The following is a 27,245-nucleotide window of genomic DNA, read 5'->3' on the forward strand; positions in this document are numbered from 1 at the left end:
TCCCCTCGGTGGCGCTTCTCGAGGGACCACCAGCGGCGCCTCGGGAGTCCTTTCCCGCGCGGCGGCACCTCTCAAGGGAGCGCCAGCTGACGCGGCGCGTTGAAGCTGATGGTGCCGGCGGGGCGCCGGCTGGCGCGCGCCACACCGGCGGCTGCAGCCCAGCTGTGCTGACCAGACGGCCGGGCCGCCGGCCGTGACGCCGCACAATGGCGGGCAGGCGGGTGACGACAGCGGCCGGAGGCCGACGCCTGCCGGCGCCGCGCCGCGCCACGCTACGCCTCGTTTCGTGGCTCGTTACTCTCACGGAGCAACGCCTACTGCAAATTGGCTCCGGTTCTGTTTGTTGCACTGCATCACTGAGCCGTAGCCAGGCTGTGGTGACGAAACAGAGCGCTGCGTGGCCGGGGAGAGGGCGACAGGGTTCTGGGTCTCTGCGCGTGTGGGGAGAGTCCCAGTAGGTCAGCCGTGGTGTGGAGAAGTGGGACGGACAGAGCTTAAGGACTATCGGGCCCATCGCCGTCTTTCACATTCCAAGCGGACCAAGTTGAGTTTCAATTTCAATCGCATCGCCTGTGGCCACGCAAGATCAGGAGCGACCAGTGCAGAGCACTCGTGCCTCTTAGTGTCATTCCTGAGTCCTGAGCGACTGGCTTACAGCATGCGTCATAGCATGACGCAGTTTCTACCGCGGGCCTGCCAGTGGTAGAGCTCCCATGGCAGCCGCCCCAATAAGCTAACCTTGAGCTGCGCTACGGCCGCTGACCAAACAGCTCCCATGTAGTCAGCGTCTCGGGGCCAAGCTGCCACGTGCTGCTGTCACTGACTCCCGCGACGCCGTTCGGAAAGCGTCAAACATGAATCAACAGAACTTTAAGCTAAGAGCGTTGGCGTCCTGATGAAAATTGCACCAAGCTCTTGGCTTTTGCGATGCATGTGATCAATCAAGTCGTACATATTTTCTGACGCCTTCCCCACTCTTTACACGTTGATCATTTGCTCATCTCTCTTGCCAACAGCGAACGGTATGTTAAAGCTGCTCTGTAACTGAATACTTGTCATAACAATTATTTTTTCATCATCATGCTCCTGTTACTGATACTAAGAATACTGTCATGCCTACATTGTGTAGACTTAAGACGGTACCTTATGGTCCACGATAAGAAACGACGCCACATTCAAGGAAGAGTACCAAATTGCAGACCAATTTTCTTATGTACGCCCGCGTACTTGTATCAGTCGTGTCCTCGTCGAACTGCCCTGAGCTCTGTCAGGTTCTTCTTCAAGCGCTCATATTTTTCCATCTTAAACGAGTGATGAGCCGAGATTGTCCGTCAGGTGCAGCCACGGTCGAGTCAACTGTGAACTAAATCTCAATAGTTTGAAAGCAGCCGTTAAGCCCTGTGTGAAGGTGCTGAATGGCTCAAACGGACGCAGAGAAGACGAAGCGCCAATGACAAAGGAAAAGACACGCCATTTGTGAGTTTCTGTTCACCTTTTTGCTCAGCTTTCGTACATGTCAATTTGTTCTCTTCATGCTCAGGCCAGTCATTCAAAACTTTTCAATCGGGCTAAACGGTCACTTCGATTAAACGTCATCAAGATGCCCTGCTATGCAAAGGAAGCCTCTACGGAACTGAAATCACAACGATATTACAATGGGCAGGCTTGCTTTGAAAAACATGTTTATCCGGGCAGCTTTGGCATTACGTTTCTCAGCATTTTTCACTTTCAGCGGCTAATCCCGTGAAATTCTTCTTTTGTACATTATTATCAAGGCATTGGTTTTATTCAACATAATTAGCATCACTCACACCAGGGTGTTTGCTTATACCTATCACACTTTGTGACTTGCTCGGTTTTGTCAAAAATCGTACGATGGCTTGTAACACATCTCGATAAAGAATGCTTTTTAAGATCGGACGTTGTTGACCTCTGCTCTTCTGACATTAGTTCAGAACACGGCTCGCAGCGTCTGAGACTGATTCTGACTCTGAAACCGGGTAGCATTGCAAAATTATAAGTTGATAATGATCGTTATCCATACAAATGGTTTGGCTAAGGCATCAGGACTGTGAAGTAGATTGCAAAAGACCGCGGAGAACATTTGTACAATATGCCTCACGCTGCGTTCGCTGCGCATCTGACATATCAACATAAAATGCCGGTTGATATCTGCATTATATCTGAGAACACTTATCACTGGTTCTGTCTCATATAATTTGTTTGAGTCTGTTTCTGACTCGTTTACGCTTTCAAAGCAATCGATTTCACTGATACCTAAAACACGCTTTGCTTTTTGGGAGTGGGCTATGACCCCACCCAGAATGAAATACAATTCCGGCCAAAATCCTCCGCCCCAGTGGAAGCGTAACAACTCAAAACCTTCGAGCAAGAGAACGACTTTGTCAAGCGTCAGCAGAGCTATTGCCAGACCGTCTCGCATGCGACAAATTCGTGTGTGGCTCACCGAACTGACTAGCCGCAAGCACGCTTGCGTTCGCCGCCTTACTTGAAATAAAAAGACCGGTTTGTAATACTAACCGGTTCCTTATAATGACGATGTATCGACACCAATTGCACAATGTTCTCTTTGGGCGGCACAGAGTGGTAAACATGCACTGATAACCGGCCGCTGGCACTCGTTACACATGACCTTTGTGACGGCATCCAGAGATGGCTAGCTCCGAGCTGACCCGACCTGTCAGTGACCTGTGACCTGTGACCTGTGTGCAGGGACCCGTCACTTCGGCGGCCGGCGTCCGCGGCCGCCGCGTCAACACCTGGCGGCACCGAGCTTGCCGGCGCTGCCTGACCTGCGGCACCTGGCCCTCACCAACTTCTTGCCGCAACAGGGGCACAACGAGATCAGTGGCTCCTCTCACCGCGAGCCAGGTCAGAGCTGGGTCTCTCTCTCTCTCTCTCTCTCTCTCTCTCTCTCTCTCTCTCTCTCTCTCTCTCTCTCTCTCTTTCTCTCTCTCCCTCTCTCTCTCTCTCTCTCTCTCTCTCTCTCTCTCTCTCTCTCTCTCTCTCTCTCTCTCTCTCTCTCTCTCTCTCTCTCTCTCTCTCTCTCCCTCACTCACTCTCGCCAGCGGGGAGACGGTGTTATCTCGCTGGGAGCCGGCTGGAAAACGGTGTTATCTCGCCGAGAGCCGACGTGGAGACGGTGTTATCTCGCCGGGAGCCGATGAGAAGACGGCGTTATCTCGCTGGGAGCCGGCGAGAAGACGGTGTTATCTCACCGGGAGCCAGCGGAGAGGCGGTGGTATCTCGCCGGGAGCCAACCGGGAAACAGGGTTATCCCGCCGGGAACCGGTAGGGAGACGGTGTTTTCTCGCCGAGAGCCAGCGAGGAGACGTTGGTATCTCGCAAGAGGCCAGGCTGAAGTCGGGCTTTACCCGCTCGTCAGACCGGGGGCGGGCTGACGTGACAGGTAGCCTGACTAGAGGAGGCGGCGAGAGTGGCCGTTTACCCGGTGCGGCGGGATGCGGTCCTTGTGACGTCACGGTAGCCGGCGCCTGCCGTCCGGGCCGGCGTCCAGACTCCTCATTGGCCGTCACACGCAGCACGCTACCGATGATTAATGGGAGCCGTCACGCTGCTGGACCTCGACGGCGAAAATACTCTCTAGCATTCCTGAGACGCATTCGCTCGCTCACTTTCAGGACATCCGCGCTTGTTTCCTTTCCAAAAGAATGCAGACATGTTAACAAAGACAGCGGCGCGGTAGCAAAAGTGAAAGGATCCTGCGGCGCTCTTCCCCACAGCGCGTGTGATGTTGTGGGCAGCCTCCGGCCGCATGCAGAGCCACACACACCGACATCGTCTGAAGCGCCACCAATGTCCTCGTGTTGACAGTCAGCTGGATGAACGCGCGCTGGTAGGCCATGCGTATGCCAGCAGCCACTCCAGCTCATTGGGCGTACGTTGCTTGGCGATTTTAGTGCTGATGCAGGCATGCGGCAACGCACTTTCAGTATTTGTAGTGTACTTTATTGAACGAGCTGTTTTGAGCACGTGTTGCGATGTGTTGATATGAAATGCGATACGTTGATATGTTGCTACATGTTGTTGATATGACATGTTACGTCATCCAGGGCAGAGTTGACATTTGCAAACGTAACAGTGACGACACAAGCCATGTGTAGCAGCTGAGAGCTACCACGCAGGCTACACAGCTATGGGCCGCGCCGATATGTGAAGCGTGTTTGGTGTCTGTTCGTGCCAGGCGCCGATATGTTTGATGTTGGTTGGTCCACTGACCCGGAGCGACCCCACTGGTCGTCTGACACTGCTGATCCACTTGCCATTTGTGTGAACCTACCCAGCCGTGCTGACCAATCAATATGTGTCACTGTTGACGCAATACAGAGTGTAGCCGGCCGGCAACCGCCAGGATCGTCGTCTCCCCTCTACAGCAGCCTCATCTGCTGTCCCCTCTACAGCCGCCCGGATCGTCGTCTCCCCTCTACAGCTGCTCTGACCGTCGCCTCCCCTGTACAGCCGCTCTGACCGTCGCATCTCGCCCTGCAGAGTGCGGCGTGCCGCTGCCGCGTCTGCAGAAACGCATCATTGGAGGCTACGAGGCCGACTACGGCGAACTACCCTGGCAGGCGCACATCCGCATCCTGGGCTACCAGTGCGGCGGCGTGCTGGTCAGCAGGCGGCACGTGGTCACGGCCGCTCACTGCGTGCACAGGTGGGCACGACTCCCGCCACTCCGGTCCTAGTTATGTTATCAGTTGAAAACTTTCATTTAATATATGAGCCACGGCCGCCCACTGCGTGCACAGGTGGGCACGACCCCCGCCGCTCCGGTCGTAGTTATGTTATCAGTTGAAAACTTTCATTTAATATATGAGCCACGGCCGCCCACTGCGTGCACAGGTGGGCACGACTCCCGCCGCCCCGGTCCTAGTTATGTCATCAGTTGAGAACTTTCATTTAATATATGAGCCACGGCCGCCCACTGCGTGCACAGGTGGGCACGACTCCCGCCACTCCAGTCCTAGTTATGTTATCAGTTGAGAACTTCCATTTAATATATGAGCCACGGCCGCCCACTGCGTGCACAGGTGGGCACGACTCCCGCCACTCCAGTCCTAGTTATGTTATCAGTCGAGAACTTTCATTTAATATATGAGCCACGGCCGCCCACTGCGTGCACAGGTGGGCACGACTCCCGCCGCCCCGGTCCTAGTTATGTCATCAGTTGAGAACTTTCATTTAATATATGAGCCACGGCCGCCCACTGCGTGCACAGGTGGGCACGACTCCCGCCACTCCAGTCCTGGTTATGTTATCAGCTGAGAACTTTCATTTAATATATGAGCCACGGCCGCCCACTGCGTGCACAGGTGGGCACGACTCCCGCCACTCCAGTCCTGGTTATGTTATCAGTTGAGAACTTTCATTTAATATATGAGCCACGGCCGCCCACTGCGTGCACAGGTGGGCACGACTCCCGCCGCTCCGGTCCTAGTTATGTTATCAGTTGAGAACTTTCATTTAATATATGAGCCACGGCCGCCCAGTGCGTGCACAGGTGGGCACGACTCCCGCCGCCCCGGTCCTAGTTATGTTATCAGTTGAGAACTTTCATTTAATATATGAGCCACGGCCGCCCACTGCGTGCACAGGTGGGCGCGAGTCCCGCCGCTCCGGTCCTAGTTATGTTATCAGTTGAGAACTTTCATTTAATATATGAGTCACGGCTGCCCACTGCGTGCACAGGTGGGCACGACTCCCGCCACTCCAGTCCTAGTTATGTTATCAGTTGAGAACTTTCATTTAATATATGAGCCACGGCCGCCCACTGCGTGCACAGGTGGGCGCGAGTCCCGCCGCTCCGGTCCTAGTTATGTTATCAGTTGAGAACTTTCATTTAATATATGAGCCACGGCCGCCCACTGCGTGCACAGGTGGGCGCGAGTCCCGCCGCTCCGGTCCTAGTTATGTTATCAGTTGAGAACTTTCATTTAATATATGAGCCACGGCCGCCCACTGCGTGCACAGGTGGGCACGACTCCCGCCACTCCAGTCCTAGTTGAGAATTTTCATTTAAGATGTGAGCTCACTCAGTCGAAACCATTTTTTTTTTCACACGCCAGTCGCTACCAGGCGAGCGGTGTTTGTTCACATATCAGTGAAAGGCATATGTTAGAAATATCACTCGGAGGGCATGTGTGCGGCAGGTCTTCGTGCCGTGGTGCAGCACCAAGTAAGGCGAGCGGTAACTGGGGGAGGGGGGAGGGGCGAGCGAGTGATGATGGGGCGTTGCCACTGCTGTCGTCACGGCTGGCGACGCCAACTGTCCCTTGCCGGGTGCGGGCCGACTGCGCTGTCTTCCCGACACCCCTGAAGACATCCCCGACCGGCCTGCCGCAGAGCCAACCTGAAGGACATCAAGGTTCATCTGGGCGAGTACGACACCAAGGACACTGGGTTCTACCCGGAACCGTACCCGTCTGCCGTACGCTCGGTGGCCGAGGTCCGCATCAACCCCCGCTTCCACTACATGCTCACCCAGCCGGACAGGTGAGCATGCCCGGCGGCCGACGGCCCGAGCGGGCCTGGGAGCGGGCGCGATGTGAGAGTGCCGGCCGCTGGAACGCCATGTGGACTCTGCGGTCTGCTGCCGAACATGTCCTAACGGGCTCCTGCGTCTCCTGGCAAAGAATGCCCTCTATATGCTATTGTAATGGCAGCGCCCTATCTGACGCCAGATTGCGCGATAGGGTTAGTAAAAAACAAACTCGCGGCCATATGGCTCGTCCGCTTGCTTGCTGATAGCTCTGTACGGTGCCGACCGGCCCACTTACCGCCCCAGCTACTCGATTATAAACTTTCGCCGCGTCCCATCCGCGAAGTGCAATACAACTGCGACGTGCCCACGTCATGCAGCCGCAGACTGCTCCCGGGCGGCTCGATCTGGTATGGCGCTTGCCGCTGGCCTGACTTGCCGACAATAGCGGCACCGTACGCTCCGCGCTCCCGCCAGCCGACTCGAACAGCCCTGCCCTGCCTTTGAGCGCCACCTGTCGAGCAGTACCTGCTACAATAGTGGGCTGCCCACACCACGCTGGTGGCATTACCAGTGACGTCACATAGTGCCCGTCGCGCCCCAGGTTTGACGTGGCCGTGGTGCGGCTGGACGCGTTACCAGTGACGTCACATGATGCCTGCTGCGCCCCAGGTTTGAAGTGGCCGTGGTGCGGCTGGACGCGTTACCAGTGACATCACATGGTGCCTGCTGCGCCCCAGGTTTGAAGTGGCCGTGCTGCGGCTGGACGCATTACCAGTGACGTCACATGGTGCCTGCTGTGCCCCAGGTTTGACGTAGCCGTGCTGCGGCTGGACTACCCGGTGGATTACCGAGCCAACATCCTGCCCATTTGCCTGCCGGCCGACCACGCCGACTACACGGGCCACATGGCCGTGGTGGCCGGCTGGGGCAAGACGGACAACTCCTTCAGTGAGTAGCCGACGCCGCGGCCCGGGCGGCAGGGCGGCGCTGGGGGTCTGCAGTCACGGAGAAAGCTAGCGTCAGGAACGGCAGCGACCGTCGATCAAACCGCGATATAGTGACGGCGAAGCAATGAGCTAGGCACAGAGGTACGTAACGTAACGTGACGTAACGTAACGGCACGTCCTGACCTTTGCTGAACGCATGCTTACTGTTGACGTGTTCTTGTTGGGCTTTCGTGGGACTTCTCAGCACTGGTCTGCTCCGCGTGGAATAGGTGACTTCTCCTCCGCTCCCCGTGCGAGCAGCCGCCGCATGTCTGCCGTCACTAGGTCTTACTTTCTAGTGGTCTGCTCGCAGGTAAGACGGGCACGAACATCCTGAACAAGGCTCCAGTGCCGATCATAGCGAACGAGAACTGCCTGCAGTGGCATCACCAGAAGCACATCGACCTGCAGCTCCACGCCGAGATGTTCTGCGCCGGCCACGAGAGCGGTCAGCGCGACGCCTGCCTGGTGAGCCGCGCCTGACGCCTGCCGCGCCTGAGGCCTGCCGTGCCTGACTCCTGCCTACTGAGCTCCGTCTGACGTCTGTCCACTGAGCTGTTTTTGACGCTTATCTGGTGAGCTGTTTTTGACACCTGTCCGGTGAGCTGTGTCTGACGCCTGTCTCGTGAGATATGTCTGACGTCTGTCTCGTGAGCTGTGTCTGACGCCTGTCTGGTGAGCTATGTCCGACGCCCGTCTGGTGATCTGCGTCTGACGCCTGTCTGGTGAGTTGTGTTAGACACCTGTCCACTGAGCTGTGTCTGACGCCTGTCTGGTGAGCTGTATCTGATGCCTGTCCACTGGGCTGTGTCTGACACCTGTCTCGTGAACTATGTCTGGCACCTATCTTGTGAGCTGTGTCCGACCCCTATCTGGTGAGCTGTGTCCGACACCTATCTTGTGAGCTGTGTCCGACCCCTGTCTGGTGAGCTATGTCTGACACCTATCTTGTGAGCTGTGCCTGACACTTGTCTGGTGAGATGTGTCCGACACCTGTCTGGTGAGCTATGTCCGGTACCTGTCTTGTGAGGTGTGCCTGACGTCTGTCTGAAGAGTTGCGCCGGACGCCTGCGCCGCCTGCCCCGCCTCCGTAACATCTGACACCCATATCACCGGACAACATTTGACGCCCGCCTGACTGTTGCATGGGTCGGCCGGCGTGGCCTTGTGTCTCTGAAGACGTCAAAAGAGGATGGCATAGTGCTGGTGTGGTGAGATGGTGATGAGTGAGTGGATGGTGTGGGGATGGCGCGGTCGATCACCAGCCTTCATTGACTTTATCCCCCTCGCCTTTCACTCTCAGCTTTGCCGTGACAATATTGGCTCAGATTCGGAATGAATATTGTAACGTTGTCCTCGAATCACATGGCTCCTGAGTACGATTCTATATCGGCCCAGCGAGGCCCATGCACGAATTTTGTTACGCGCGTCACGTACATACATTATGTCCTCGTCGTCATGTTACCACCGTCTACTCTCTCCGCATTCTGTGTCACTGGTACTCTTGTCTTACCGGAGTTGTTGATAGACTGGCAACAGAGCCTGCTGCGGCTGGCTGTCCCAGCGTGAGCCTCACTTCTGCCTGTCGGCCAGGGCGACTCCGGGGTCCGGGGGTCCGCTGGTCGTGCTGGACGGGGGACACTAGACGCTGACCGGCATCCCCTCGGCTGGCTGCCCCAGAGTGAGCCTCACTTCTGCCTGTTCGCCAGGGCGACTCCGGGGGTCCGCTGATCGTGCGGGACGGGGGACACTGGACGCTGGCCGGCATCACTTCGGCTGGTTTCGGCTGCGCGGTCGACCACCAGCCGGGCATCTACCACAAGGTCTCCTCCAGCGCCAACTGGATCCGGGACAATATCAGGGACTGATCTGCCGGCGGTGGCCGCCGAGACTGAGGCGCCACCCGCCAGCGTATCGGCCACTGGGCTGGACTGCAGCCCGGCTGACAGCGGGCGGGCGACATCGGGGCCTGGTCCAAACTGGGTTGTGGAGAACGTTCGAAAGTGATCCGAGCTTTATCCAGGAGGGATCTTGGACACAAACCAGAACTGATCCAGACCTCGTCCGGATCGGGTCCGGGACACCGCCAGACGTGGTTCGGATACATGCCACACGACATCCGGCGTTGGTCGCCGAACCAGAGGCTGCTCCCGACTGGATGCGGGAGGCTCTTCTGGCCTGTGCTGCGCCGGACGAGTTGCAGTCGGACGCATGATGTGCAGCCGCATCGAGTTGACTGGTAATGGCAGGCTCAGACAGCTGGCTCGCGAAGACGAGGTGGCTCAGACGGCCATCACTGCAGTGCCGCCATCTATAGCGGAGAAGCGTTCTCTGCCGGACAATGCTGTCATAGGTGGCGCTTCAGCCGAGTGCGATGGCGTTGTTTTGGATCGGAGGACGGACCAGGGACCAGATCTCACGTGCCTCTCGTTTTGCCAGGATTTTCACGTTACGGACAGAGCGCAAAGCTGAATGATCTGAACGTTTTGTTCGATTCAAGTGCACCATTGGCCCTCGTTTGGTCCTGAACCAGAAATACGTACCGGGAACATCACAGAAAATGCGTCCCATGCCTTGTTTACGTGCTCCGTGTTTTGGCGGGGAGTCGTTATAGCCAAACCTGAAAGATATTGTAATGTTGACTTGTTAATTGTTTTTAGAGTCGTCAATTCGTCCCGGTCCGACACATTTTACAGTTCTCAGAGACATGACGTGATTATTCTGTGAACGGTTGATGAAGGCGATTGGTGGGTTTGATACCCTTGCCACATGTCTTCACACATTACGAACATGTCTTCGCCACCTTCCCTGGTCCCACCAAGTCATGAAAATGCTTGTATTTGTGGTACGCACAACTACATATGTCTTTCCTGGTCTGGTAAAGTCATGTAATATTACATTTGCAGTGTACAATACAGCCCTGTGTCTCAGCCCTGTCTGCTTCAGCGAGTGTTGTCGAACATTGTTGCATGATGAGACGCATTTTCCCAGACACTAACTTACTGCATTTCTTGGATTATCAAAAACACAAGACCACTATCACGATGTCATTCGTTTGCTGTGAGACTTTGTACAGCAACGAAGGGACATAAAAGGGACACGAGCCGTAATAATGCTCAAATTTTTGGATATGTCATTTTTCGTGTAACCTATGTGATTATCAAAGCTAGGTTTGACGCTTTCCATTTAAGTTATTCTATTTATATATAAGCTATATATATATATATATATATATAACTTTTTATATTTAAGTTATATCTATTGCGCTACAAGTCTCTATTTCTCCTCAATGCTGCAGTAATACATGTCTGGCACTGCATACATTTATTGATTAAGCCATTCCTGTACAAAGCCGCAGCAGTCCCAATCGGTTGTGGTGCAGTGGAAGGTGAAAGGGGCCTCGCAGTGGGGTTAATCATGAGGTACCCTGCTCTGTCTCCTGCAGTCAACCCGACTTGCCTCGTCTCAGTAATGTCACAGTCACACTCCGCCACGTCGCGCTCTGCCCCACTTGTATATCTCCGCCAGACAAGTGCTGGATCATCACTAGACCACCACAGCTTCCCAGCCGGCTCAGCGTGAGGTCGCCGACAGAGAAGCGTCCTCTTCACGTGCCGTTTCCGGGGCTCGGGCGGCGGGTCCGGCCTTCGGCGCCGGAGCGCGGCCCGTCCGACTCGAGTCGGGGCGAGTCCGAGAGCAGACTCCACACGGGCTCGGAGCCGCACACGTGCAGGCACGTGGCGAGCGCGACCAGCGGCGGCAGCAGCGCGGCCACGTGTCCGACGACGGCCGGCCAGCGCTGCTCGGGCGGGCCGGCGCGCAGTGTCAGCGTCGCCGCCCGGTACACCAGCTGACACACGGCCGCCAGGGGGCCGGTCAGCAGCCAGGCGAGGCGCAGGGGGCGCGCCAGTCGAGACGCACGCCGGCCGAGCGCCGCGCGCAGCGCCGCCGCCCGCCTGTCCGACGCCATCTTCAGGCCGAGCGTGCAGCAAAGTAGCAGCAGGCAGGCGGCCCACTGCAGCTCGAGCAGCTGCGTCACCGAGCCGCGCACCTGGGGCCAGGCGTAGCCCACCAGCAGGAAGCTAGTGGCGAACGCCACGCCATACGTGGCCAGCGCGGCGATGTGCAGCGGCCGCCGGCGACAGTAGGGCGCCGCGTCGGCCAGGTTGAGCGCCGCGCTGAGAACCACCACCGAGAGCGAGGCGAGCGAGTGGAGCGCCACGGCGCCGAAGTACAGCAGCGCCCAGGGGCGGCCAGTCGGCAGCCGCTGCAGCGCGCCGGACACCGTCACCAGCACGAACTCCTCGGCGTGCGGCTCGAACGTCGGCGGCAGGGCGCTGCTGGAGCCGGACCCGAGGCTGCCGCGGGCGGCTAACACCAGCAGGCTACTGAGCAGGCCGAGGCCGAGCGCGACGAGCCCCACCACGGCGGAAGTGGCCAGCGCGCCTCGGCCGCTCTGGTCTCGCGCCGACACTGACGTCACGACGCCGCTGCCGGCGCCGATGCTAGCGAACGCCAGCCACACGGCGTCGGCACAGAGCGCGAGTCCGAGCCGAGGTCCGAGAGGCCGCGGCGTGATGCCGAGCAGGCGGATGGCGCCTGCCGCGGTGCCCGGCGCTGCCAGCAGCCGGACGGCGACGGCGAGCAGCGCGGCCGGGCTGGCGGCGCATGCCAGCGCGGCCGTCCAGCCGGCGCCGCGCAGGCCGAGACAGGGCAGCAGCACCAGCAGCCAGCCGGCGGCGTACGCGAGTAGGCGGGCCGCCTGCCGGTGTTCCCGGATGGCGGCCGGCGCGCTGCTGAGCGCCGGACCGCGCACGTAGACGTGGAAGAAGTCGGCGGCGGCCGGCTGACGGTGACCGACGCTGGCCAGCGGCAGGAACGGGGAGCGGGCCGGTGCAGAGTCGAGCTTTCGCGCCGACAGCCGGTGTGACGGCATCTCCGGCAGCGCGGTGCCCCAGCAGTGAGTGCCGTTCGAGCCCAGGTGGCCGTTCGCACGACAGAATTCGTCGGCAGACATGCAACGGAAGTCGTAGTAGACGGAGGCGTTAGATTTCTGACTGCAGGCTTCTTGGAGCGGTAGAGTGTAGCACTGTTTGGAGTTGTATTCTCGGCTGCATGTACCCCACGGAAGGGGACTTTGCAGAGAATGAAAGGTGTAAATGAGTACCCAAGCAACGAACTGCATATAGTACATGCTCATTAGCAAGGTAAGCAAAACAAGCGCGTGACCCAAGGCACGGAAAATCGGCCCCAGCCTCGCAAGACCCTCAGCAATGCTCTTGCCAGTGTAATACCCTGCCCACGACTCTAAGAAATGAAGCGGCACGGAACTGGTGACAGTGAGAACAATTACGGGCACGTACGCCACTATGCCACCATATTGCCAGCACAGGAACGGCGCTAAAACCAGTGGACTGACACCGATGTGCAGAACGAGTTTGACACATGTGGCATGGACGGCGGATGACCATGTTGCCCGATCGGGCCGGGCTGACGAGCGAGTAGGTGCATCCCGCACGCGACACCGACGCGATAACTTGCTGAAGAGCCCGCTGCAGTAGTCGTCGCCCGCTCCCGGGCGTGGTGAGGTCAACTTATCAGTGGAGAGGTTCGGAGCTGCATCTTCCAGTGACGAGCATGTCAGGGCGCTAAGCAGGCTTGGTGATCGGGACGCCGTGTCACCGTTGTTTGATGTAATGACTGGATCCATCGGGGTTTTGTTGGCTGCAGTACATGTGACAGATTCCGTGTTTTGCTGAGGGAAACTGGTGAGGTCCCTTAGATCAGCAATGCAAATATTTCGGGGTGAAATTACAACGCTTTTTACGGCTCCGATAAATACTGCCCATTGTTTGGAGCCAACACACTCCAATAGCGCCGTTCTTTAAGCGGGCACATTTAATCAATGACCTCTCCCTCCGTAAGCAGCCAATTTCCTGTCAGTTACTGACTTGCTTTTGCGCATTCTAGTCCTCCACAGCCACCTTACAAATCTGAGTGCGAAACGGGGCCAGCAGAACAGTCACAAAGCCACAGCAGACATACATTTAAAATGGTCACGACTCCGAAGGTTTCAAAGCAACGAAATGTCGTAATTATACGACGTCTCGTGCTATAATTATGTCTTGTCTCCTAGTGAAGAATACAGACGCAGATTACGCTGCATGGGTCCGTATGCTTTTAGTCTGCTGCTACCTGGGTTTCTCAGTCCTGTTATGCTAGGCGTGTCTTTCCTTGGGTGATTAGATTTCTTGGATACCAAAAGCTCTCATCGAACTGGAATCGTTCTCTTGCAAGCTATGGTAACCATTTGAACAAACTAAACGTGCAATGCCTGTATATATTCAGCCGAGGATCGAGGTATCATGTCATATTCCAGTGCTTGGTGCCAACAGCCAATTGATTATTTCTTTCCCCAACAATTTGACACAATTTTGGCGCCTATTATAACGCGTGATTATCATGTCACGAGCTCGTTTTTTTTAAAGGCAGCATTAGTGAAACTGAGCCCAACGCCCGAGTCCGAGTTGGAATCATGCGTCTTGAGTTGAAATCCGACTCCGGAGGGCAGGCATGTTTTAGATATGCCCGAGTCTGAATTCTTTTTTTCTCACAGCATATCACTCCGACTCCGTGTCAAAGTGCTGGCCGACCGAATCCGAACGAGCCATAGTCCTAGTCATTAGTGTGAACCACAAGGGCATGACGGATTTTCCACGCAGTTGCTCACGGGATTGTGCGGAGCAAACATCGCCCCACATCAGATTTTCAGGATAGGGATCGCTATAGATAACAAACCATAAACTTGTGAGCCCATCGTAAAAAGTCATCAACATTACCTTGTCAGCTATCCGCTATTACATTACCTGGCCTCTCAACACGTCCTACCAAACGACCACTTACATATTTCTCGGATGGTCTGACAGACCTCCCAGCGTCCAAATGGCCGAAGCTATTTTCGGGCTAAGACGAGGTCAAAGTCCAGAATTTTAGAGCCCGCGACTGATAAACATGTGCTCGAGAGTGAGAAGCGTTAATTTGCCCCCTTCAAAGGTTTGCCCAGAATGTTTCCCGAACAGCGCGGTGGAGCTGTGCCAAACTTTGCGTGGCTTTGGGCAACTGCATGGTGAATCTCTTGGTATGCAGAAATTGATTTCCCTTGTAAGACCGCTGACCTTTGGCAAGTCAAAGTCAGACCGTGGCTGTCAGCAGAGGCCATTGCTAGGAAATTGTTTGATGTCGTTCGACAACGGCGTGTACGACGAAGCCATGCGCGTCTGATAACATTTCTTAGGCAATACACAAATTGAAGTTAGAATTAAAACAAATTCAAATGATCTGCAGTTAGGTATGAAAATAAAACCGATGCCAACACTAACCTGCCTTTTTACTCTAGAGATGACATTATGGGAAAGTTTCTGGTGCTCTTTTCTTATCTAAATATGACAGCAACCACAACAGTCATTCTACATAGATTTCAAAACTCCTATCAGCTCACTACCTAAAATGACCCAGGTTACATCTTGGTTTAGGAGCATACTGCTTAGCGTAATCCCTGATGCTGATTTAGGTGGCAAAATAGGAGCAGTTTCGAAGGTTTTTGGTCTTCCTGAGCCTGTACAGGTCAAGCCAGATCACTGGAATTAAATAAACACAATTAATGTTTTGCTTAGAACAGGTATGCAGGTTCACGACTTAAGTGGGGAGGTCTCAGGGCAATTTGGACACCAATCTGGAGTTAAGCTTTTTACGTTATTTGACTCTAAGGTCATGACGCAGGAGTCTCAGATTCTGACATAAGTGAGATCACATACAAAGTAACTCCCCCTGCGAACTTGGTATCCCTAGCTCCCGCAGTTTTGAGTTCTCAAGGGCTCATATTTACCGCCCACCCGAGCGAAGGGCAACCGACTACCCGGGCGCGTGCCAACATTTGCCTCGGGCCCAGTTTGGGCCAGAGTGCCCGGTCGACCAATGAGATCAGTTCCAGCGACGGAAAAAAATAGCCATGTCACTGGTTATTTTACTAATCGGTTCCCTAAGACATTTGATGGCCCAGTCGGATGGCTTGCAATATATTGGTATACTTAGTTCTCTCCACATAGAACACCAATGGAGCAACAGCCAAAGGAAGTGTAGTTTGTGCACTTAAGCTCGTTTTTGCACGATCGACAAAAACGAAAGGCAATGCCGGGAACCAAATAATGCTAGGGCTGATTCTGATGCAGGAAAAAACATTCCAATATATTTTGCAGCAGATTGGCCTTCCTCGCCGTACTCACACGCCCTGGCATCAAGCATCTTGCCTCAGAGCGATCGATTTTCGCTTCGATCGATTTGGACCGATGACAGTCAGTTCTTGGATGCGTACTTCGGCTTCCTGAACCGCAGGCAGTCGGCGATTAAGTCCATCACTGAAAAGTCCCATCATTCTGACCAGAAGGGCGCTCTTCGTCCTGACACGTTCATAACACTCCAAACTGCTGGCACCTGCAGCACAGAGCTGTTCGTTAAATCGACGACCGTGCCGACTGTGCTGTCGCTTACGTCAGCGCATCCGCGGCAGATGACAAACGCCGGAATGAAATCAAAGATTGTGTGAGCCATCCGGGCGCCATGCGAGGGAGCAGCGCTGCGAAAAAGCAGTCCCAAATTTCAGAGCTCCTCAGGGGAAACGGTCACCCCAAGAGCCTCACCACACGACTGAGCCTCAAGCCTCAACAAGACAACAAGCCTCAAGCCAAGAGCCTCATCACACGACTGAGCCTCAAGCCTCAACAAGCCAACAAGCCTCAAGCCAAGAGCCTCATCACACGGCTGAGCCTCAAGCCTCAACAAGCCAACAAGACTCAAGGCAAGAGCCTCGTCACACGACTGAGCCTCAAGCCTCAACAAGCCAACGAGCCTCAAGCCAAGGGCCTCATCACACGACTGACCAATGGAATACAGCGGCGCCGAAACAACGAGATGAAACAGCCGTCTCGTAGAGACCAGAGGACCATATACCTGCATGGCACTTCCCTTGATTGATGACTATCTGGCGAGACAGGTGGAAAGTGCCACACACTCCTCCGGACAGCAAACTCATAATGCTTAGGCCGGCAGAAATAACATAATGTCGGTTCCGTGCTGGAACGACCCCGCTGTTGCCCTAGGTAACGAGCACGTATCACATGTTAAGCCAGACTTGAAAAAAAAAACATGTGCGCTGTCAAGACCACGGTCTAACAGACCTTTTGCAAACTTTACCAATAAACTGCCACGGCCCGTCCCCTGGATTGCCACGGCCTGGCTCCTGGACTGCCAAGGCCCGGCTCCTGGACTGTCTCGGCCTGGCTCCCGGACTGCCACGGCTCGGCTCCCGGACTGTCTCGGCCCGGCTCCTGGACTGCCACGGCCCTTGACCTCCTACTGCCGGACTGACGTGCTCCGGTCGCTGGCCGGGCAGCCGATGGGACGCCGTGCTGACTCAGCCGGGTCGCACCGAGTGACGGAGCGTGCGGACGACTCCGGCGCGCGTGCGGCGGCGGCCGTTAGCAGCCGAATCCGAGTCACGAGTCATGAGTCACGACTGCAAGTGGCGCGCCGCCGCCGCCTGGGGCTGGGCGGCACCGGTCCGGTCCACCGGTCCACCGCAGGTCGTCGGGCGCCGCCGCCGCCGCCGCCGCCGCCGCTGCAGCTAACTGTGCCGTCCCCGCCAGCCAGGCTCAGGGCTCGCTGCGGCCCGTGATAGCGGACGCTCGTGTTCGGTGCAGTATCTCGCAGCGAGACTTCAGCACATGGTCTGATAGCTGCAGTTGGTTCAGTGCGGTTCCTCGCAGTGGGCGTACCTGTGTTGTTCCTCGCCTGTGTTGAGTACAGCGGAAACAGCGGGCGTTCGTGTTTGGGGCAGCGGACACAGCGGACATCCGTGCTTGGAGCAGCGGACACGGCGGACGTGTGCGAACGGTGCAGCGGACACAGTGGACGTCTGTGCACAGTGCAGCGGGCACAGTGGAGTCTGTAGACAGTGCAGCGGACGCAGCGGAGTCTGTGGACAGTGCAGCAGACACAACAGACGTCTGTGCGCGGTGCAGCGGACACAGCAGACGTCTGTGCGCAGTGCAACGGACACAGCAGACGTCTGTGCACAGTGTAGTGCTTTCGAGTCCAGTGTGCGAGTGGCTTGGCCCGCTATCGGCCGGTGTGACCAGATCAGGCCGTTCCATGCTGTAGAAGACAAGACTCGGTAGCAGCACGCAGGTGAGCGGTATCCTACCCATTAATAGCCCGCGGCGGGCGCTGCTCTGCTGCCTCTACAACACCACCACATTCACTTCATGTGCTGCGACCTCGTCCAGGCTGGTAGCAGTGATTGAAGTCTAACGTTGCATCATCTGCCTATATGTTTTCTTGGACCTCATCCGATGATGCTAATCATGCCACAGATGAAGGTAACGTTCCTGTGTACAGCATCGTGTTGAAGCTCTCATTGCCATTTATAGAAGCGAAGGATGTTCATTATCCATGTCTTAACATTAATTATGCACATCCTTGTTCATGTCGGGCGTAATTCCACAACATCTTGAGCAATCTGTATAGGCAAATTCAGCGTTTCACCTTACACGACACACACAGCTGTCTGTAATGTTAAGCTCACGGGCTGCACGATATCTTAAGTTGCTTCTGTACATCAAAATAATTCATAGAAAACATTTTCTTATGGCACCAAAATTGCCACTGACCAGAAAAGTGGCGTGAGCAAACACTTTTGAATGACTAAAATCACTACTAGCGAGATATTGTTCCGCAGCTTATCAACAGATGCAAATGGTTCATCTCCAGTGACTCCAGGAAATTACAAAACTCTTGCCATACTGCGACTGTGCTGCTCCTGATAGTGCTCAAAACTCATGGCAGACCGATATGACCTCCGCTTACAAAACTGGGACAAAAACTGGCACGGCAGCTCTGCCAATGGGTCACGAGCCTGACGGACCGGTCCGGTCTCGTTCCGATTACTGCACCCGCTCCGAAACCAGGTGGCATAGCTGGCGGCAGGTTCTCCCACATCTCTGCCAAACAGTCACGCCGGACTGGCACCGCATCTACAGATCCACCCCGTGTCAGCCGCCTGACGCCGCCACTGCTGCACCCTGCTCACCGGCTGCTTTCGATGCCCACTAACAGGGACAACGGCCGCAATCGAGGACAGGCGCAGCGGGTCTGGCTGAGGCCGAGCTGAGTCTTGTCCTCAGCTCAGCCGCTCCGTCACACACTTGCAGGCAAATGGGGTGATGCCATACAGACCTGTACAGTGCTTTGCTCGCTGTCCGCAGCCAGGCCGAAACTAGCGACAAAGCTTCACGAGCCTGTCCTGAAACCCGCACTTAAGCGTCAGCGAGGTTGCAACAATGCCGCCAAACAGGACCCACGTGCCGTGCCTGGGGCGTCTCTGCCCGGATCTGCAGAGACGATCGGAGGCGTTCCATACGGCTCCAGTGCCGTCAGTGCGGCCTAACGGTCAGCGCCTGAACCGACCGCCGACGCGGGCACTGGGATCGCTGCAGCCACCCCGTCAGCGGCGCGCTCAGGGCGTCTGTGGTACAATCAGGGCGTCGGTGGTCAAGCCAGGGCGTGCTTGGTACAGTCAAAGCATCGGTGGTAGTCAGGGCGTCCGTGGCGCGGTCACGGTCTCCTTTGCGCGGTCAGGGTCTCCTGGGCGCAGTCAGTGTCTACGGCGCAGTCATAGCGTCTGGGGCGCAGTGAGGGCGTCTGGGGCGCAGTGAGGACGTCTGGGGCGCAGTGAGGGCGTCTGTGGCGCAGTGAAGGCGTCCGTGGCGCAGCCAGGGCCTCCTTGGCGCAGTCAAGGCGTCTGGGGCGCAAAGAGTGCGTCCGTGGCGTAGTGAGGGCGTCTGCGGCGCAGTAAGAGCGTCTGTGGCACAGTGAGGTCGTCTGTGGCACAGTGAGGTCGTCTGTGGCACAGTGAGGGTGTCTGGGGCACAGTGAGGGCGTCTGGGGCGCAGTCAAGGCGTCTGGGACGCAGTCAGGGTGTCTGGGGCGCCATTATGGTCTCCTTGGCACTGTCAGGACGTCCGCACTGAAGTCTTGTTCTGCTGTGAGAGAACCGAAGACAGCGGTCCTCTTCAGCCTGATACAGGGTTTGACAAGGCAAGTTGCTGAAACTGTGTTGTGATGCTGTGATGCTGCTCTGACTCGGCGAGGATCGTAGTGTAAAGACACTCCTTGCATACAATAGCCTTGATTCCGTCCGTATTTGTTGGATTCGCAGTCGCTATGCCCGCCTATTTTTTTGTTTTTTGTTGATAGAATCAGACGGAATGCGCGTGGCAACCAACTAAGTCTGACCATTTTGCTGGCACCATCGTCGAACAACGGGCAGGCCCGTCAGCTGTTCGTTATTCATCTTCTGAGAGCCGCGTTAACACCGGCCTGCCCAGTCAGGCTGCCATGGCGTTACGGTTTATGTAGATGAGTCTACCGGTGTGCATCCAGTGTTACACGATGTGCATCCTGTGAGAAATTGCGCTGCCACCGGGCTCTTTAAGCAGAGGCCGAAAATACCCTTGAACGAAGAGACGTCTATTTATCCGAGCAAGGAACACGAAGACGATATCTTGACGATACACGTTCATTAGCTAAGCTGCTCCTTCCTCTTCTCGTTTCTCTATTATCGTACATGTTTTAGATTACCGTAATGGTATGCAGTCTTCTGCCATATGGCCTCGTTTGGCTAGACCACACAGCTTTCTTTAGAAATTTGATCCAAACCCTTTGAATGGATGGATTTCTGGGATCAGCGCTCACGCTAAGCAGTGCTTGTTGTGTGAGCCCTGACCCCTACCATCCGATCGCGCAATTCCAGGCAACGGCAGAATTTAGTGGCGAAAGCTGAACGTGCCGCAATGCTTTTCACGGTCCGTCCTGCCTTTTGACGTCAGCTGACCTTTAGCGCTACCGCTGCCACCGGGCGCAGACCAGACCTGTCAAGGACAAATAGCGAGCGCCTAAAGCGACTCGAGCCCACCCCGCCACGGGTGGGTGAACCGGGAGGCAGGCGCTCTAACCAACTGAGCCACCGGGACGGATCAATATAGCTAATAAGTATATTGTACAAGATAGGCTATTTCGGTGAAATAAAAGCTCATTCGATAAGCCACACATTATTTTCGTTCTATCTGTAATCAAGAAATTATTGCAAAACAATATCTGATGGCCAGGCAGGGGCGTGCTTGCGTCGTTGTACAAAGCACACCGTATGGTGATTATATCTGGAAAATTTTTAGAGGAACATTTGAAACGCTTTGAAGTTGATAGAATTCATATAACGTAGCGCCGAATCGACTCGTGTACACCATGTGCTCGCCCCACGCCCGCCTTGTGCCCATCCCGTGTCCATCCGTCTCCGCTCTGGCCGCTTAAAGGGCATCGGTCTGCCCTTCTGTGTCCGCCCTGTGTCCACCCGTCTCCACTCCGACCCGCTCAAAGGGTGCCGGTCTGCTCCGCTGGCGAGTGCCTCACCTGAGCCGCACCGAGCTGCCCGCGCTGCCCCGCGCCGCCCCGCGCCGCCCGCGCCGCCCGCGCCTGCCCCGCGCCGCCCCGCCCGCGCCGCCCGCGCTGCCCGCGCGCCCCGCGCCGCCCGCGCCGCCCGCGCTGCCCCGCGCCGCCCCGCGGCGCTCAGGCAGCGGTGGACGAGAGCGGAACGGCCATCAGCCGAGCAGCGGTCCGGTGCCCCCATTCAATGCGTGGTGGTGCATGCCCGACCCGTGCTCGAGCGGCGAGCGCGGCGTCATCGGGCAGTCGCCTGTCACGTGCAGTGTTTCCCGCCCTGAGAGCACGCACTGGCGTGGATCGCACGCATTTTGAGGGGTTCGGCTTCACTTGCCGACTGGCGTGAAAGGCGCGACCGGCCGGTCGCCGGGCGGCGCGGCCGCGCGCTCAGCGGTCCGGCCGCCCGTGCTCAGTCGACGCTGTGCTCTGTGCCGCGCTGTCCGGATCGACCACGCCGCTAGATATCCGGATCTCGCACCACGACAAGTAAGTGGAGCTGAAAATGGCAGGGTGCTGTGATATGCCGGCCAGAAGGAATGCTGGTGCGGCGCCCGGTGAACCGGGCTAGTTGAATCATACGAGTGATAGTGTGTCAGCATTTCCAATCCGCCCGTGGAGGGACGCTTACAGTGGTACGCGCAGTGTTCATGGTGTGCGCAATACTGCGGACATACGCTGGTCACCTTCAGTCACGTGACATGAGGTGTGATGAGATGAGGTCGGGATAAAAGTGAGGAAAATACGGTGGGGAGGAGTCTACTGTATTCACCAAACGAGCATCGTCTTCCGAAGGTTAATACCCGTAAGGAGTAGAATGTTTGAGCTGCATGTAAACGGGCCAGGATTGCTCATTTTGCGGTGACCAGCACTTAACGCATATGGAATTACGAGTTCAGCGCTTTTATGCTGACATATATTAGCATTCAATAAGTTAAGACATACTGCCTTAATGACGCTATCAAGCGTCAGCGTTATATACCGTTCATATTCCGCGTTTTAAGCTGTGCAGCGATCAGCGCCGCGGGGATCGCTAGTTAAAACATTAGGCAATAAACGAGTAAACACGATACGCAAACCCAGAAACTCCTCAATTCTGTGAAGACTGCCATCAAAAACTGTACAAATGATTAGCCATCCGAGCTCCCAAATCCAACACCCGATACACGACACCACACTAAAGGCTGCACAAAACACAGGCAACTAAGCCAAAAGGTTATGATGAGCTATACCGATTATTCATTTAGAAAATTTATTATCACGAAGATCAGTCACCTCGTGCATTGCATGAACTCACGAACATTTCGGACCTTCAGATCCTCACGCCCCGGCGCCCAGTACACGCTAGCGCCAACGGCGCCTGCGGGCATAGGTGTTCATGACAATGAACACGGCTATTTCTTAACGTGCCTTAACAAAAGAGCGTTGCTTAAATCAGATCCCATGATGGAGTTTGTGTGTTTATCCGCCTTCGCGTGTTCAGCACTGTGTGGTTCAAGGCCTTTCTTGCTGATATCAAGTAGGCTCGTTTGGTCTACGACATTGTATACAGTCAGGCTGAGCTCCTTAGTCTGATGCTTTAGCATACAAGGCGAAAGCCGCCACGTTTTTTATTATTAATTCAACACTTTAACTGAAGCAGTGGACCCCACAAGCTACCTCAAAGCCAGGCTGTACCGCACGCCAGTACCTAGATTTAGCGCATCAGACCCGGATGAAGACACCAGTACCTTCTCCTAGTGTTCAGAATCTGCATCTGCCATGCAGCTTTTCACAGTATTTTCTCAAAATTTTCCTTAATCGTCAATAGAGAAGGCAAATTCGGGTACCCCTATTCAACCGCTTCACTCAAAGTCACAATTCAACGGATTTGCATTCGCAGCACTAAGGCTCCCAGCACGCACAGAAAAAATCAAATCCGTCGGCATTGCTAGGATCTTCCGACAACGCGTTGCCAATAATTAGTTGGACCTTTTCAATACCTATTGGGCGGCTGTTACTAACAGCAGCAATGGTGCTCGCGACCACACTCCCAAGTTCGCCAAAGACATTACAGCTTTGCCGGGCCTTTCAAACTTGGAATTCAATTGCAATTATTTGTTCATTTTAAGCTTTTGGTGACGCCTTTGCACAATCTAAATGCGCGTGTAATGGTTATGACATAGTTTGGCGTGCTTCTCGGGAATGGAGCATGCATACGAAGCTTGCTTCCGTGCTTGCCTCCGAAAGCGGTAGTCTCCCTGTAATGAGGGTTTCATCGGGCTATGCTATTGCGCTATATCCGTATTCCAAACTCACTGAGCCCTCCCGATTTGAACCACTAGCGTCCGTCCATACTCGCGACAGGCCCGCGTCGATCGCCAGAGTTCGCTGACCAAAGCCAACACAGCGCCCAAACTCAGAGCAGCTAGCGGACCCCACCAGGGCGCACATACATTGCACCCCGTCCGGCCCCACCAGGCCATACGTACATACCACCCCGTCCGGCCCCACCAGGCCACAGGTACATACCACACCGTCCGATCCCACCAGGTCACACGCACATACCACCCCGTCCGCACCATCACATGTGCCCAAACCACCCCTCCGATCCCTCCAGTCACATGTACTACCACCACCCTCCGATCCCCCAGGTCCACATGTACATACCACCCCGTCCGACCCCACCAGGCCGCACGCACATGCCACCGCGTCCGATCCCACCAGGCCACACGTACATACCACCCCGTCCGACCCACCAGGTCACATGTGCATACCACCCCCTCCGTCCGGCCCCAACAGGTCACACGCATACCACCACCCCGTCCCCAACAGGCCACACGTACATACCACCCCGTCCGACCCCACAGGCCACATGTACAACCACCCCGTCTGACCCCACCAGGTCACACGCATACCACCCGTCCGACCCCACAGGCCACATTTACATACCACCCCGTCCGACCCACAGGCCACACGTACATACCACCCCGTTCACCCACCAGGCTGCACGCACATACCACCCCGTCCGATCCCACCAGGCCACATGTACATACCACCCCGTCCAACCCCACCAGGCCACACGTACATACCACCCCGTCCGATGCTCACATCGCGGCCTGGGCGCAGCAGGACAACGCCGGGCCGGCGCAGCGGTCGACGGTAAAAACTCGTGAAAACGCCGGCAGCGGCGGCGTGACGCCACCGCGGGGGACATCAACAATGGGCGAACCCCTGCGTGACGGCCGGTGACGTTAATTGCAAACGGTCGCTCCGGCAGAGACAGAGGGACGAGGCAGCACTGCTGGGCCGGCTGGCGTGGCGGGGCCTCTCATCAGTCGGGTGACGCTGCGGCGCGAGCTGCGAGCGAGCGGTTAGCGTGCGCTCGGCCCGTGATTAAGGAGCCTCGCGACAGGGAACAGCGCTCTCACTGGTCGTAATGGTGACAAGTCGCACCGACCGCAGTCGGGCGCACGAAAGGACCCTAGCAGCCGACCGGCTGCGTTTCACTTTCAGAGCAGACATTTCCCCCGTTTCACGGGCGGCTCCGTTTTGGATGCACACGCTGGGCAGTGTTAGACGCGGACGTCAGGCCTATGTCTTCGTGTGGCAAGTCTTGTGGTGGGGATTGGTTGGCTAAACAAAACATCATGGTGCCCCTTATGCGGTTGGTAAGCATGGTTAAGAATAATTTTCATTCGTACACATACCTTTTGATGACATGATTCACAATTTTTGTGATTCACATGATTTTTGTGCCGTAGATGATTTTGCAGACGCATGATCCGAACAACAACGCGCACAATGGCACTGGTTATTCAGTCATACAAAGCCGTGAAGTGCCTGGGGTGCCCTTACAAATAAACTGCGCGACGTGCCCAGCAGATGACTTCCAATGTGACGAAGATTCCAGCGAATATGACCTGGAGATGATCTGGGGGACCTTGCCTTGTGCCCTCCAAGTACTAAGGAAAGTGGGCAATGGACGACGCGATTCATTAATAGTTGGTTGCAGAATGATGCGTTTAGTTTGATGATCATGGGTACTCAGCGTACCCCGACTGCAGAGGCCATGTTGTGCCCATCGCCTGATTTACTGAAGCGGTTTACCACTATACACGGTGCTGCAGATCACCATGTAGGAGTTTCTGGACAGGTCATCAGGTCAGGACCCAGAACATACATGCTGAGAGCTTGTTAAACGTTGGTGAAGTCCTATCAGAATATCTTTTTGGGCCAGTAAACCCCGTGTGTGTGGACGGTTGGACGGCGTTCCGAGGTCGCCGTCCTCCTCAGGATGACTGCCGCCCGCCCACTCAACCCGCAGCCGATCAGGACAGTGGGTCACAGTGTCACACGGTCTCACCACGCCGCCGGCCGTGGCCGACCGTGCTCCGAGCCCGGACATCCCCTGGCGTGAGCCGGTGTCGTTAGAGCGGACGCCGGCGGCGGTGAGCACACCTGCAGGAGTGTGAGTCAGCTGGAGCCGGGCACTCTCCAGAGTCGGTGCCGCCGCAGGCCGCCGAGCCACCGAGGCGCGGGCCCGACGAATGGGCCGCGGCACGGCACGGCACGGCACGGCGCGGCACGGCGCGGCACGGCACGGCTGACCCGCTTCTCGACAGCTGCTCGGACCGAGCCGAGGAACGCCGCGCTTCCTACTTTCGATTTTGCAGGCGAACGGAGGCATCCGGGGCATCGTGCCCGACAGGGGACGGGGCTGCAGCGGCGCGCCGCTGTGCGACCCACCGGTGCTTTCGCTGGCGTCCGGGTGGCGCGGAGCTCACCCGCAGGCGGGCTGTGACTGGCACCAGATGACGCAAGGGCGGTGGCGGTGGCGTGACGTTGGCGGAAGAAGCGTAATTGCGGCGAATGAAGAGGGAAATGGGTCAGCAAGAGCGGATGGAGATGGCGTCGTCAGAGGAGGCAGGAGAGGAGCCGCCACGGACTGATCGTAATATCGTGCTCCGCGGCCGTCGCGTGACGCCCGGCGCGTGACGCCCGGCGCGTGACGCCCGATGCCGGCGCTGACCAACATTGCCGAGCGTCCTTACACGGCGTGGAGCCATGAATGGCACACTTACCCCTGGCTGCACGCTAATCCGATTTCAATCAGGCAGGCCACCGCACCTGGCGCTAAACCAATGCCGGTTTATGGATCGGTCCCCGTGGCCCGGTTGTAAACACACTTCCCACACCAGGTGACCGCTGAGAGAGGCATGCATGCCGGACTGTGACGTCAGTGAAATCTGTAGCCGGGAGCTTGAGCACATGACTGTCGAATGTGACCTGATCCTTAATGTTCAATCCGGGGAAGGGCATATCAACAAATCCCTGCGAAGTTCGCGGGATGTGGATTGTTAAGTGCGTGCTGCCCTGGCTGCCCCGTCACGTCTCCCTGCCGTTTTCTCCCTTCTCCATGAATGTCATTCCGGTTGCAACATAAGAAGCTTGGCTGCCATTAAAAAAAAGTTTCTCGCATGCATAATCTTACAAAATATTATTGTGCTTCCAGAACTTCCATGAACATAACTCTCGCGTCAAATTACCGCTTCTGGTAAATATTGTATTTTACCTTTTTATCAGCTGAGCGGTACTTTTTATTCGACGCATTGGAGCGATTTTCCTAACGACTGCTCACTGTACGCGTGCACGTCTAATGCAAACGTGCGTGTATTTCACAAAACGTTTCGGCGCAGCGCTGCCGGTTGACCGTTCCACACTCTGGCACACGGGTCGCGTCCCTGCTGCGCGCGTTCCTGGTTTGCTGCCTGATGATCACACATCTGTGGCTGCGTAAGGGTGGGCATGTGCGTGCGATGGTGTGCGTAGGCAGGCTTGCGCGCGCCTGTGTGTGCGCGCTGGGCCCTGCTGTGGGCACGTCGATGGTTATGTCGCCAATTAGACACGCCGCGGGAGAACCAGTGAACAGTCTGCCTGAGAACCCTTCCCCCTTTGTTCGAAGCGCTGAGGTGCCGCCGTCCTCGCAATATGTGTGACAATTTTTCTGCTTTTCTTTTCGGCGTGTTCACGTGGCTTCCGCCGGTCGTACTTTAATCGGTTTGTGTGCCGGGATTCTGACACTGACAAGGCTACCAGCAGCAAACGCAAACTCATGTCTTGTTGTCTTCAAAAGGAAAATGTTCCTTGGTACACTTGTGCTACAACTTCGATACGCAGCCACCGCTGTAAGACAAAAAAACAACAAC

General features: G+C 56.1%; 1 protein-coding gene across 2 annotated transcripts in view; it reads left to right on the forward strand.

Moving 5' to 3' along the window:
* The window catches only part of LOC119103331 (putative serine protease 42), a 101,027-nt gene that overhangs the window by 20,562 nt on the left and 53,220 nt on the right, over positions 1–27,245 (forward strand). The window contains exons 5-10 of one of the 2 annotated variants that reach the window (XM_037226829.1): positions 2,734–2,892; positions 4,531–4,696; positions 6,385–6,534; positions 7,329–7,471; positions 7,823–7,977; positions 9,219–10,439. In XM_037226829.1, coding sequence (XP_037082724.1) covers positions 2,734–2,892; positions 4,531–4,696; positions 6,385–6,534; positions 7,329–7,471; positions 7,823–7,977; positions 9,219–9,377 — 932 coding nt within the window. In that variant the 3' untranslated portion in view covers positions 9,378–10,439. Of the gene's footprint in view, positions 1–2,733; positions 2,893–4,530; positions 4,697–6,384; positions 6,535–7,328; positions 7,472–7,822; positions 7,978–9,218; positions 10,440–27,245 lie in introns of those variants that run through there. The other variant, XM_037226830.1, reaches the window with a different exon arrangement.

Source organism: Pollicipes pollicipes, unplaced genomic scaffold (genome assembly GCF_011947565.3).
Source record: "Pollicipes pollicipes isolate AB1234 unplaced genomic scaffold, Ppol_2.1 Scaffold_5724;HRSCAF=6776_pilon_pilon_pilon, whole genome shotgun sequence".
Lineage (NCBI taxonomy): Eukaryota > Metazoa > Arthropoda > Thecostraca > Pollicipedomorpha > Pollicipedidae > Pollicipes > Pollicipes pollicipes.